General features: G+C 39.3%; 1 protein-coding gene across 7 annotated transcripts; it reads right to left on the reverse strand.

Moving 5' to 3' along the window:
- Window positions 1-22: 22 nt before the first annotated feature.
- p2rx1 (purinergic receptor P2X, ligand-gated ion channel, 1) lies at window positions 23-12,156 on the reverse strand. 7 transcript variants are annotated; one of them, XM_044223503.1, is made up of 14 exons: window positions 11,570-12,148; window positions 7,956-8,100; window positions 5,998-6,069; window positions 5,568-5,637; window positions 4,304-4,391; window positions 4,024-4,104; window positions 3,091-3,232; window positions 2,796-2,941; window positions 1,588-1,678; window positions 1,426-1,491; window positions 1,238-1,333; window positions 825-914; window positions 657-701; window positions 23-560 (listed from the first exon to the last, which is right to left on the reverse strand). In XM_044223503.1, the coding sequence occupies exons 1-14, from the start codon at window positions 11,704-11,706 to the stop codon at window positions 555-557; spliced, it is 1,275 nt and encodes a 424-aa protein (XP_044079438.1). In that variant the 5' UTR covers window positions 11,707-12,148; the 3' UTR covers window positions 23-554. The 7 variants fall into 7 exon arrangements, with proteins under 7 accessions (XP_044079438.1, XP_044079441.1, XP_044079439.1 ...); XM_044223506.1 differs by having other exon boundaries at window positions 5,580-5,637; window positions 11,570-12,147; XM_044223504.1 differs by having other exon boundaries at window positions 666-701; window positions 11,570-12,147.
- Window positions 12,157-14,875: the final 2,719 nt, after the last annotated feature.

The raw sequence follows: 14,875 nt of genomic DNA on the forward strand, positions 1-14,875 counted from the left end.
ACACAAAAGAAAAACACAGTAATGTTACTGTACATCTTTTATTGAATTCAATTGTCGATCACAAGGTGCACTCGGGATGAATCACTCTGACAGTATGACAGCCACATGTGTGTATATCTTGCGTTGACAAGGCAGTGGCAGAAGTAATGGATGACTTATGGATGATTTGTGTACACACGGGAGCACCGAAGGGCCAGAAATATTTACTTCACCTGTATGGACGTGGAGGTTACACCCAAGGTATTAACAAAAGCAAACTGAGCTACACCCAAAAAAGTACACATACAGCTGAGCTATGCTATACGATAGGAAGAGTCAGCCTCAGTGGCTTTAAGAGAGGAATGATGTTGGTACAGTTGAAGATGTTGCTGAAGATCAAAAAGAACTAGAAGACACGTGAAGCAATGTCATTTGACTGTGTCCTTTCCAGTCCATATAGAGTATGTGTGTGTGTGTGTGTGTGTGTGTGTGTGTGTGTGTTGTCTTGCAGGGTCTATTGCAGAGTTCCAGTGCAGCACACCTTCAAAGTAGCATCTTATACGTTTGCTCCCAGATCACTTCTACACAGGAAAAGAAGATAAATAAGACATCAGCCACCAAAAAAAAAAACAAAGCCAACAGGCTTTATTGTTCTAAGAAATATATGAATGTCTTACTTTAGATACCTCAGTCTCTGTGCTACCTGCCTCTGAATCAGGGTCCTGTAGGATGAAAGTCAAGTCCAATTTAGACCTCTCAGGTAATGACAAAAAGGATTCTCCTCATCATCACATAATAGAATACATTTAAAAAATTCTACTCTACTGTCTTCTACATGCACTCACGTTGGACTGGTCAGTGCCTTGGACTTGTCTTGCATTTGCTTCAAGGGTGTAATAGACGCTTGTGTCTAAACCAAGCGACTCGCTGTCATGCTGTAAATACAAAATGGTCTGCCTGCTTCAGTTAAAGAGGGAAACTGGGGGGGGGGCTGTACTGTACCATGCATAGATGGTTCTGCACTGCCCATGGATGTTATTGGAATAAACATAACATTAATCTGATGGTTACTGAAGGTCATTGCTCCTGTGTGCTAGTGGGGTTTCTAGTTTTGATGTATGTAAATACTGTTGATGTCTGTTCTGTCTGTATCTGTTATTGTTAAATGCCTCTCTGCTGCCATCTTGTGTTCAAACTGATCTTATATTACAACAGAATTGACATTAGATTATCAGTTTATATGCATCATAGAGCTTACCTGTACATGTGAGTCTGTGTATTTGAACTTCATGTTCTTGTAAAATTCTCTTTTTGGTAGCAAATAGAGCAGCACCAAGTCACATACTACAGTTGCCTGAAAAAGAATCAGAAATATATTTGTCTGTATACAAAGTATTCCACAGACAATAAACAATTATTGCAGATATTAGTCAAGCTATAACATACCACTCCAAAAATGCCCACTCCAGAGCCTATAGCTGTCAGTGTTGGGATGATATCAAATTGTCTTGCCTGTGAAGGACATAGTGCCGATGATTCAAAATTCTCTTTGACTATTTCTCAAGTCAGAAATTCATATAAATAAAAATATTCAAATATATTTCTTACCAGTGACTGCACAATGATATCGATCCTGATCCCAAATACTTTCAGAAGGGTTCTTTTCTGAACTTTGTCCTCCATATAATATTTTGCATACCTACAAACAGCCATGGGATTCATCACATGTTAGGTAGAATGTATTTACCAAAGCATTTCTCCCACAAAATAAACTTTTGTAAAACATGAGGGCTTTTAAATCTTCAGCATTTAACCAGTAAAAAAACAAAACTGAAATCTTAAGTCACATCACCTGGTAGAAAGGAATAAATTGTTTCTAATTCATAAAAATGGTGATAACAGTAATGGCATGGAAGACTTCCCATGCAATTATAGTCAACACCCCTAAAGCAAATTAGCACTACCTAAATAATATCCTACTAATGACTAAATCATAAACTTCCAGCAGTCTGCATTGAGTACAAACTTAACAGACCTGAAGGAGGCCTGAAGCAGAGCAATATCAGTAGCACACAGTGAGTTCAGTCCAGTCCATGGAAAATGCAGTGAGCAATAATAGTAAATACTGGATATGGTGACCGTATATCAACATTAAAATAATTATTTCCATCAGCAGTATTTTGTTGATATTTGTCAGGCAGTTAATGCAGATTGAACACATTGAAAATGAAATACTGACTCCCACCAGAGCAGATGAAATAGAAATTGCTAAACAAAATGACTTCAGAGTATTCCGTACCTCCATTAAATAAAAAGTTCAACATTTTGGGAAATACACTTATTGGCTTTCTTACTGAGAGTTAGATGAAGAGATTGATGACACTCACATGTATGTGTAATATGAAGCTACAGGCAGGAGACGGTTAGCTTAGCAAAAAACTGGAAACGGGGAAACGGCAAGCCTGGCTTTGTCCGAAGGTAACTCAGCACCTCTAAAGCTCATCATGTGTAGTTTGTGTTTAAATCGTACAACTGAAGTGTAAAAAACAACACTCTGTGGTTTTATGGGGCATTATTAAACAGAGCCAGACTAGCTGTTTCCCCCTGTTTCCAGTTTTTATGCTAAGCTAAGCTAACCGGCTGCTGGCCTGCAGCTTCATACATAACGCACAAACATGCGAGAGGTCTCAATCTTCTCCTCTAACTTCATCTTCCCAAAATCTCAAACTCTTGCTTTAAGCAGCAGAGATAGGACCAAGAGGTATTTCTGCAGTGTAAAAACATCTGAGTTTATGTTCATTCAGTGAAGTAAACACCTGAAATTGTAGCCCACTGAAGCTCTGGCTTTGTCTGTCTCATCAGGGTTTCCGTACAGACCGTGGAAGTTGTACTTTGGTTTACAGTGTTTTACATCCACATCTAGGTTACACGTCCAGTCGATCACAATACCAATGGCCCCTCCCTGTCAAGACACAAGCACATAATATGCGATACAAGTCTCCATTACAACATGAGAAACAAGTTTAAAATTGTGATTAGATGGAAATCTGCCTCTCCACCTGAAGAATCATCCCTTCAGGGTTGAGTAAAGATCTTATGCAGCTAACTTACCACTTTGGCTATTGTTGTAAAATTGAAGCCAGACAGTTTAACTATGTCTCCCAGTCTGAATATGGGACACAGTGGAGAATCCTTTGGATCATAAAGGCATTCGTTGATGTACACAGCATCAATACCCTCCACCAGGTTACTCCTGAAAACACAATTCGTCATTATAAAACACAGTTATACTCTAAAAAGAGCAATTTCAGTGTGTTCAATTTTGTCCAGGAAAACATAATAAGGTTGTCTGCATGATTTCTTATGATTTTTTAAATCTTGTTAACTGACCATCTGAGATTTACTTCTTTGCACAATTAAAAGCATAAAATCCTCCTTTATCTTTCAGCATCATCTACAGCATGACTAAAGTGGAAAAAGTAATTTTAGCAATTATGCATTTAAGAGATGTATTGTCTTTAAACATTTAAAGACAAGGTGTGCTTGTTTGCTTTTACCAACAACATCAGTTTAAACCCCAGGTATGGCAAAACTTTCTAAATTAAAGGGGCACTCCAGCGATTTAGTGTCGCACTTTCATAACGTTTGGGGACTTGTGAGAGACAGATTTAAAAAAAAGACAAGTCAAAATCAGTGCAGTAAAAGCCGAGATATCCTGACTTTTGGTTCCTAGTATGAGTCAAGCTCCAAAAACACTGGATCCCACAATTCCCATAATGCAGTTCAGTAAAAATCTTTCATTAGATCTTACCTGCCTGGTAAATGCCCTGGTACATACACTAATCATGACGTGTAAACTGACCTATCTGTGTAAAATCAGTGGAGTGCCCCTTTAAGTGTTTTTATTTATCATTATTTAGCTTAGGATAAAGTTGTAACAACATATGCAAAAACCTGGCTTATTTCTATTTACTTATCTATATTTGGAAACATGTGTGGCATCTGCTGAGCTAAATTTAATTTGATATGAATGAGGTCCATCACCTTGTGACGCCAAATAAGGGGAAAGTTACAGAATTTTTGATGAACAGTGTGTAGTTCTCTGCAGACATCAACAGAGGAGGACTAGATGGAAATAAACGGAAGAGAGAAGAGTATCAAATTCAGTATGTGAGGATTATGATGAGCATAAATCATCAACAATATATATCATGTACAATTATTTAATCAAGTTAACAGCACAGAATCATTATGAATTCAATCACCAGATGCATTGCAATTCAGTATCAGCTTGCAGTATGAATAATTCAGTGTTTACACATACTCTGGTATGTTCTTATCATTCTCAATAGGGCACCAAGTCAACACCTCACAGGTCTTAGTGTCATTCACACAGACTCCCGTCATTTGTCCTTGAAATAAAAACATATTGGAGTTCATCATTAGAAACAAAACTTAAAACTGGAGCAAGCATTAAGCAGAAGTACAACATGTGTTTTGAGCAGCAGAAAAAGAAAGACGCAGGCTTTCATCATCCTATCTTGAATTAGCAGCAAGCAAGATATAAAACTGAAGCAAAGCAAATGCTGAAATAACGGTTTCCTTTATCTCACCCTGAGCCTAACATATCATTTCTTACCATGTGATGAGCTTTGTTGGTTATCAGTTTCTCTCATCATGTGCTGGATGAGTTCACATTTTGTCACCCAGCTTCACTCTCTGACCCTTCACTGGAGCCCACCAGTCTGTTTAGCTACAGGGGCACCCCCCATGTTTACTTGTCTACAAGCATAGAGACAGCATGCCGCCTCTAAAGAGATACTGGCACCTCAAGGTGAATTTGACTGGTCTGAAACAGACAGATGAAAAGCTTTGGCTAACATTGGTCTTATTGAAGTCGATGTGGGACACAGAGGACTTGAAAGGCTCAGAATTTAACCCTGGGACAGAAAAGGACAATAAATTTATGTAACTGCTCTTTGAACTCGTAGACAATACTTTATATGTTTGGACCTATTAAAAAAAGCCCTTGTCTGAATGGTTATTTGTTTTTAATGTCTCTGTGTGCTCATGATTTACTCATGTGAGTTACTGTGACATCTGTGGCTGTGCTTATATTTACATGCGTGTGTCTACTTGCTTAAGGCAGGGTTTTACTTGCACGCTTCAATGATCAATTAGCCATAATACGAACACACACACTATGTGTTTGGTCGCCAAGACTTAGGTTGTTGATTTTAATGTTGATTTATTTAATTTTTTAAGTTGGTGCTGGACAAGTACAATGCATGAATTATGTATAAATGTTTACCTTAGCAGCGACAGTGATGAGTCAGATCTGGAGTTTTTTAGTTTCTACTGAGTGAGCCCGTCCTATAGCAATTCTCACGATCCACATCCCATTTTGCAAATACACTGCTCCATAACCTGACATGATCCACTGGCTTTAATAAGTTTAAGAAGGGCTTTTGTTTTTGGCAAAGTAAAACAAGATAATAAAAAGTCAAAGATCTAGAACGATTTGAGTTTAGTCACAGAAAGCAGGCGGTTACATAGTGAGGACTGACTATCAGGCAGTCAGGATTTACCATGTCCCGTACGTTTGATTTGCCCTTCTTCACAGTCACCATCTGAGTTGCAGTTGTTCTGGTCTTGGAGCTGTTATAAACAAGAGATTTGGGTCAGTGTGTGTATACAACTGTGGAATGTGGATGTGAAGAAACCAGTACATTTTGAACTTGAAAACAACATGGCAATGTGAAAATAAAGTTTACTTTAACACAGAAACTGCTGTTTATGTCATCTTAAGGCCATAAAGTTTAGAAAGATTTTTTTTCTGCTATTCGACAGCTACACAATTACCCAATTACAGAAACAGTCTTGGAATGAGACACAATTTCCGTTTAGTTTTACTATTTATGGAAGTGTATATGTCCGAGGGAGAAGGACCAAAAACAGAGAGGAAGAGGAAAGCACGGAGGAGACATGAAAAAGAAAAATGGGAGCATTTTCACCCACCTCTGGACACTTTCCCATCTTCTGACCTTCAGTTATGATGTAGTTTGTCATGACCACAAAAGATGAGTCTCCCTGAGGTTAAAGAAATAATGTGTTATGTAAAATGTTTATTTAATTTATTTAGGCCATAACATTTCATATTACAGGATGCAGTAGTTGTTATGCAACATGCTAAAGTTTATTGTAGGCAGCCTGGTAAACATTCTTCAGTTGCATCCCACTGGTGACTGATATCACAAATCAACATCAAACAAAAACTTTTATATGCCAAAAAGTCACATTTTGTTTTATGGTCAGTTGTCAGCTTAAAGGAATAGTTTGACATTTTGCAAAATAGCTTTTTTGCTTTCTTGCTGAGTATTAAGCTACAGCCTGGAGACTGGTATCTTAGCTTAGCATAAAGACTGAAAACAGGGGGAAACAGCTAGCCTGGCTCTTTTTGAAGATAACAAATCCACCTACCAGCACCTCTAAAAGCTCACTAATTAACATGTTATATCTGGTTTGTTTTATCCATACAAAAACAACACTTTGTGGTTTTATGTGAGGTATAACACCCCGTAAAACAGAGTCAGGCTAGCTGTTTCCTGATTCAAGTCTTATGCTCTGCTAAGCTAAGCTAACCAGCTGGTGCTGCAGTCCGTGTTGATTCTCCCAGCCAGTATACCAACTGTACAGATGTTAGCTGTAAGATAGCTAGCAACGGACGCACCAACCACATCTGTAGTACTGTGTCCATGGTACTGTGTCTGTGCGTGTTTGTGTGAAAGCTCAGCCTCTGACTGAACTCAGAACTCAGCAGAAACTCCAGTTCTTTGTCTCTCCTTTTTCTCTCTCGTCTTCGCTTCAATTTCACGCTGCCCCAGACAACTTTGCATCCAATTGCGTCTTTCCATTGACTTTGTATGTGTCACAGTTTGCCTCTCTGTCCCTCCATCCAGCCACATTCCACTTCCTCAAACACATTCATTGTCACTCTCCACTAATCCACCAGATGTCCTTGGAATTTTCTTGATGTAAGGTGGTATCATCGATAATGTTACACTGTAGACAAGATGCTGGATTCTACACCACAATATGCCACTTTGGTGCTGTTGACCATAAAGTTTATTGCCACAGAAGTCATATTCAGAGCATAAAGTATGGCCTTTTTGATGAAGTTTCTCTCAAACTAAACCATTGCTACATGAAAACATCCAAAGTGATGAACTCAATTAGTAAAACAACGACTGTCTGGGGAAATACTCACAGACAAAGCGGTGGATTTCAGAATAAAGATGAACTGGTAGTTGATACCTACCTCATCAAAGCGTGAGACGTTATACCAAAGTGACCTTTTCATCTTGTTGGTTGGATTTATCATACCAAAGTGCCAAACCCGCTCTGAATTAAAAAAGGCCCACACCCAGACCTCAAAGCAAACATGACAATCTTCATTGTATATCTTTACCCAGCAATATTTTAGGTAAACAAAGAAATATATTTGAGTCTCCCTTTTGAAGGATTGTTTGCTCAGTATTTTACAGGATGCATGCAGTTTTGAAAAGTACGAAGACACCTTGATGTTGACAAAGCCAGATTATCATCAGGGTCAACAAACCAACAGTGACTTTCAATCTGTGTGTACTTTATCCTTGTGTCGTCAATGATTAGATCTGGCATAAAATCAAGCGAACACGGATGTTTTAAAAGCATAACTAAACCTTGATCACAATCTGACCAGTGACCAGCTCAGGGAGCAGGTAAGAGTTTTGACGTTGCTTGTCTGACTCAGCCTGATGTTTTTTCACTCTGACGGTTTGATGCATGGACTGTGGATGCTGACTTCATGACATCTGAGTCGGACACAGATTTACTATAATACAGAACAAATTCTTGACCAAGTAGGAGTCATGTTATACACACACATATTAAATGTTCCTGCATGCATGAAAGGCTTCAGCCAACCAGTCACCAACCTGCGGGGGGAAGACGTAGTCGGCCACATCCCAGACCATCTCATTTCCACTCACATTGGTATAGCCCACTCCTTTCATTTTGCTGAATACGGAACTTATGGCTGTATCTGTGGACTGGTAGCCTTTCTCGTAGATGAACACCCACCTGTAAGAGACACAGAAAGCATCCTGTCAGCCCTGTCAGCACCTCAGACTCCCACTCCGCCGCAGCCAACCATCCAACCCCACAGGCAAGGGCATGTACAGTGGTGATGTCGGCATTTTGCACAGCAATCCCAAATGCCAGAAGCATACCTCACAGAGACACATGTGCAAGTGACTGCGGTTGTGCAATGTCATGGCGGTCGTACTTATCCCTTTACCGCCACTAAGACAAATCGGACATACGGAATCTCAGTATGCAGACATTTACTAGCATAGTTTTCAAAGTGGCAACTTCCCAATTTCAAAATATGTTACATGTCTGTTAAGAAATTTAAAGTGGCTCAAGTAGAAAGTAAATAATATGCTTTCTCACAGTTGTGGTTTAGTAGGGATACAGTAACTTTCCCAGGTTATAGCACAGAGCCACAGATTTCTAAGGAATCTGGATGTCATATTAAAATGTCAGCTTGCACGTTTCAGAGGGAAATATTATACGTTTTACACCACTACATTTATTTGGAAGCTGTAGTTACTATTTACTTTTCAGATTAAGATTTTACATTTTAAAAAAACATATGATAAGCTTATGAAAGGTAATGCATTGCTAAAGAACCTGTGGTTCTCACTGTTTTTCGCTTGTTGCCAGTTGGGGCCCCTTTTCACGTTTCAGATGTCTATGAGACGTTAGCAGTTCTACCAAAGAGACATTTCCCCTCTAAACTTCTCACATGATTTCATTTGAATAACTGTTTTAGGCCCAAAGATGTAAAAGTATTCAATGTTTCACAAAAAAGCAAAGATTTGATAAAAGCAGAACTGTTTTTTCCTCTTTCCTCTCTCATTAATTATCTCATGACCCCTTACATTTATCTAGTGACCCTTTGGAGGGGCCTGATGGCTAAGTTGGGAACCACTGGACTAAACTACCAAATTGTATATAGTTCTACCTCAACCAGCCACAACAGTAAAATGCTGGTTACACACTGATGCATCAGTATTAACAATCTAATAATAATATGTCAGTCACAGGGGCCAATTTGATGTAGAACAAGTACTTTTACTTTTGAAACTTTAAGTACATTTTTCTGATAATACTTCTTTACTTTTACATAAGTAGGAATTTGAATGCAGTACTTTTACTTGTATTTTTACATTGTTGTTTGGTATTTTTACTTAAGCAAATGATCTGAGTACTTCTTACACCACTTTTGATAATCTATAAAGAGATGAGAGGTCCAGTGTAGAACTTCCGGTTTTACAGCATTTTCTCTTACGCGCCAAATGTTAAATATTCCATGTTTGTTCTGCTTGTAAAGACCAGTGGGAAAACTGCGGTTATGTCAAGTTGACTAAATTAAGAGCAGGTGCCCGAACCCTTCGTCACATGAAAGGATTCACTTCAAGCAAAAACTAGCTTCACACTCTGGGACTTTCTGATCTCATTGTGTTGCTCTATCTGTGTGTCTGGCCAGGACGTATAAACGGGTTAACAGCCGGTGTGCACTGGGAAGATACTGTATACACACACACGCTCGCACATGCAGAGCTATTTTATATAGGATGTGAAAAGCAATGGCAGAAAGCCACAGGATGGCGTGTATTGCAACATGAGTTCATTTGTTTGTGGACAAGCACCTCACAGCAACACGAACAGAAACATCTTTCAAACTGCAGACTGAAACAGGCTATGCAAAAAGATAAAAGCCACGACTTCTATCAGTTAGGAAAATCTAATTATGCAAGTTGGGGGCTACATTCAAGAAGAAGTGGAGAAAAAATAGAGCACATTAATGGAATAGAGAAACCAAAGAGCGTGAAATAATGGAAAGATCTTCCAAAACAGCAGTCTAAGTGAGATCTGTATCTGCTGTGACAGAAGGAGGCACGGGAGAGGCTGCGTGATGTGTGGAGGGCTTTTCTTCCCACCATACTGTCGCGCTGAGATTAGTGTTCATTTTGTGAAGACAATCAGAATGAAAAAAAAAACCTTCAACTAATCACTATGAAAACAATGTCTTGGCATTTTTGTCAACTTAAAAGTGACAAGATGGGAATTCATTAAAAGAATAGTCATTGTGGTTTGCTGAAGCTGCTGTTCTCAATTAAATGAGTATTTGCCTTTTGACTTTCTTAAGAGATTTACTTTCAATTGATATATAAAATATTTTCAAAACCATTCATGCTCAAACTGTAGCTGGCCAAGGATTCATCGTTTTTCATATATGAGAATAAAGTTGAGATAATGAAAGCACAAAAATATATCCATAAAAGTGTACCAAAAACTACAATACAGATTTATTTTGTGTTGATTTAAATTACAAATGGGGAGTCTTAATACCAAAAGAGACTAAACCTTTGTGGCTGCTCCCTTTGCACAATGCAAACTAAAACCAGATTTCACAGTTACCTCAGCTTACGGTTTTTCAAGGTTTGAAATGAAAGAAACAATCATCCACCTATCATTTGTTGTGATCTAACTCAAATGATATGATCTTGATGACTGTCAAGATTAAAGCACCATGATGAACGCAAGATCTGGAGCACGAAGAGGAAGCAAAAGTGGGGTGTTTCCAGTCAGTTTAAATCAGCTTGCTGTTTCCCTTTAAAAAAATAACCTTACCATTAGCAAGAGGAGATATTCTTAAATTTGTCTTTATCACATTTTTGGTCACCATCAATCAACCAGCAGAAGGTAATATGTCTCTGTGCCGTTTGGCAGCAAATTGGGCATCAGTTGATTGTTATCTGTGCTAGCATATGCCTCAGCGTGTTCATCACACACAGTTCCTCAGGTTCTGCTGCTCAGAGGCTCAGAGACATAGTAGATCACATGCACAAACACAGACAGTCCATGAGTAATTTCAAGCTAACAAAAGCAGAAACCTAGTTGCTGTGCTGTGAAGTGAAGCGAGACAAAAAACAGACTCTCCCTTCTTCAGCGTGAATTTCCAGAGAATGGCTCCAACATGTCCACGCATGTGTGTGGAGATAGCACGCGTAAGTTAACAAGCATGCTGTATTTTTTGTCTCAACTTGAGAAGGGCAGATAATAAGAGTTATCAGTCCTCTGATCTCACAGTCTTGCCCTTTCTGTCAGCACTCAGTCAGCCTTTACTTTTACAACAGTTTGTTTGCAGTGCCTATTTGCTTTGTAAATGCTACCTGACAAGTTACAGTATGTATCTCTGACCCTTGGTAGTACGAAGTCAAACAAATTGTCTTCCTTTGAATTTGATCAGTACATGATGCTTTTTTTGTCATGGAGTGCAACATTAACATCAGGGTTATGTCACTCTAAACAACCCAGTCAGCAAAAAAACTAAAGTTGTTGAAACAGGGTCACTGAGAGGTCATTTTGCATCCAACTGTGTCACCACAAGCAAGCTGAGACATGCAAGACAATGCAAACCCTCTCTGCACTCAAGTCTACCTGTTCCCCCTCTGAAAAAGGATGAATGTGTGGGTCTTACCCGATGATGTAAGCCAGGACCCCCAGCTGGATCAGACGGCACACCACTCCCACCCTCCTGTTCCTCACCAGCACCTGGCGCGGGGTCTCGTACTCAAAGAAGAAGTCAGAGAGGGCGTTGGAGATTTGGCTCTTCATCTTCTCTCATCGGCTGACCCACAGAGAGGAGGGTCTCTCTCTTCACCCCACTTGCATATAAACACCCAGATTCTCCTCCTGGTTGCCTCTGCCTCGTTCCTCACTAGTGGCGAAGGTCCTCTGCTTCTTCTCATAAGTAACGTCTGACGTGCTTCATGAGAAGTCCTGAAGTGTAGGACTTCCTCTTTTCCACATACTCTCTCTCTCTCTCTCTCTCTCTCTGCAGAGGGTCACTCTCTTTCTCTTTTCAGTCAGTCAAATTGGTGCATCTTCCCATTCACATCACTGCATCTCCTGGCTTTTCATTGCCTCTCTCTTCTCCTTTTTTGTTATTTGCAGCACACAAAATAAGTCAAAAGACATTATAGGAATTCATTCTTGACTTGGTGGCAAGTTCAACTAACAGCTGCCGCACAAGGACCGGACCTCCTCCTCTCTCTGTGCAAGCAAACCTTATCATTTCCACTGACGCTCTCTTCCTGCATGTCAGGCGGAGACAGACACGACATAAGCTCAACACAAACACACAGTGTGTATGCCACAGTTCAGCTTGTTTGCCTACTCTCATATCACCATTTGCAGACATTAAGCCTTCTTATGTTTTATCATCATTTTGTTTGGGGGCACACGGAGAAACAGTTCACTCTCCGTCCTTTCATATACTGCGAGGTGCTTTGCATTTCTAATCTTCATTCTCAGAGGAAAGGAAGCAAACAAACAATTATAATATAAGTGAATGATTCCATTTCAGTGTGAATGAAAGTTGAAATATTAAGAATATTACATAAAAGGTTTCCCATCTGGAAAATGTTTTTCTCACTTGTGTGCAGTGCTTTCTAATCTCTAGAGATTAGCACATGGAACATCTTATTTTGGAATCATGTTTAAAATCCAAATCTAAATCTGGTTGAAGCCTATTTCCAAAAGACAAATGAATATACATTGGAAATTGGCACAAAATGGCCATGCCTAGAATTTGGTCGGATTGCAAGGATTTGGCAGGATTGTAAGGATTTTGCAAGGATTGCAAAAAAATGAGCTGTATGACAATCTAAATAATAACCTAAAATGCTCTAATAGAAATAATGTAATATGTGCCAATTGGCACAAACTGCTATTTTTAAAGGGACAGATAAATGATTATCTGTTGAGAAACAAGACTAAGAGTCTACAGCCATGCTAGCAGCTCTGTGAAGCTGTATAAATGCACAGTGGTGCTTTGAGCTAAATGCTAATGTCAGCTTGCTAACATGTTCACCACAGGGTTACTAACTTTCAACATCCAGCTGGATGTAAGCCAATGTCAGGCAAGGCAGGCGCCACCGCTATAAAATGCTGCAGCTTTAATGCAAGTTTTGGTTTTATTTGTCCAGGTTTTGAAATATTTGCCTCTGAGATTTCTGCCTCCACCCCAGTGCAATGGAGGTGACTGGAAATTCCACAGACCTCACTTTGGACAGTTTTCAAAGCGGCTATTTCTCAATATTTCTTTGAATGTTTTTGTGTGATTTTTTTTATGATGTGAGCACCACAAATTAAATTCCATTCACCTCATTTGTATTAAAGGTGGGGGCAGAAATCTCAGACACAAATATCTCAAAACCTGGTCAAATAAATTCAAAAATATCTGCATGGATAGATGCCACTAGAGGTTTAAAAAAAGAGGCAGCGTGAGAGCGTGAGAAAGAGCTGGCAGATATCATGTTTACCATGTTCACCATATTAGTTTAGTGTGTTAGCATGCTAACATGTTCTTATTAGCACTAAAATAAAAGTACAGCTGAGGCTGATTGGAATGTCATTAGTTTTTCAGGTACCAAAGTACTGGACAAATGGATGTGTTTACCTGCTGGTGGCACTAGATCACTAAAGTTATTAGGATTCATCCTCTGGGGACAATGAATATCTATACAACTTGTTAACCACAATCCATCAATTTCAGTCTGGACCAAAGTGGTGGTCCGACAGACAGACCAACATTGCCATCCCTAGAGCCATACTAGCGTGGCTATAAAGGCAATTCCAGTTATATCAGAGAAGAAGGAGAAGCCCAAAATCTCACAAACATCAGAAGATGTTAGGAGTGCAGAGCTGCAGTGCATGGCTTCAGCTTTCCACACAAGCTGAAGTTGAAGCTCAGGTTGATACCTTGGTTGATATTGAAAGTGTATAGGCTTTAAATCAGGAAATGAGTCAATTGGAAGAAGAACTGAAGGTTACTGTAAAAAACGGAACAACGTGTCAGATTGGTTCATTATTACAGCAACTTGTGATATGCTGCAACAAGACTGAACATCCTCTTTGTTCATGTACAGCAACATTTCAACACAGACAGTCCAGTCAGGACATAAACTGTCTCTCACAGAAATACCAAGGATTTCATTTCTTGAAAGGAGAAATTGAATATACTGTATGCTGCTTTACCTGTTGGGACTGACCCAACAATACGTCAATCACATTACTACACTTACGGATCACAATTCCTCTGAAACAAACCATTTCTGCTTATGTGGGTACCAAGTTACAAAGCAATAGTGTATTACTAAATAACCTGTCCTTCTACCAGAAACATGTTGGTGCTTGAACTGTTTCCTCAAATCTGACTAAGTCTTCTACGTCTTCCTGCCGTGGTCGTATGATGCCATGTAGGCGTTCGCTGCACTGCCTGGACCATTATGGAGGAAATGTTTTGTACTGAGCTATTTGAGGTCATTTTCTTTTCCTTGCTCCCGATGTAAATGCTGTTGATAAAATCAAAACTGTTGACACACTGACCAGGAGCAGGAGAGGGTGATAATGACATGTCTAATTGCTATTAATTAAAGAACATGAGAACATAATTACACTGTGTGTGGAGCTCAAGAGCCTAAAATATTTGGGATTCTAAAAGAACACTCATATACTTAAATAACAACTTTAAATCTTAAATTAACAGCCACTAATTTCCAACCATAAGGCTTGAAATATTCCCATATCATTATTAGTAGGGCTGGTGAATAATTCAAAATTATAGGTAGTCGATTTTTAGTGGAATCGTGTGATATGATCATAACGTGTTATCATTTTATACTTTTCTGTGGTGTCCTCCAGGAAGATTAGGGTCCACTACCATGCCTAGCAGTAGGCTAAATCCACCATCAAAAGGCTGAAATGAATCAGAATCAGAGAT

The sequence above is a fragment of the Siniperca chuatsi genome, linkage group LG14, assembly GCF_020085105.1.
Source record: "Siniperca chuatsi isolate FFG_IHB_CAS linkage group LG14, ASM2008510v1, whole genome shotgun sequence".
Taxonomy (NCBI): Eukaryota; Metazoa; Chordata; class Actinopteri; order Centrarchiformes; family Sinipercidae; genus Siniperca; species Siniperca chuatsi.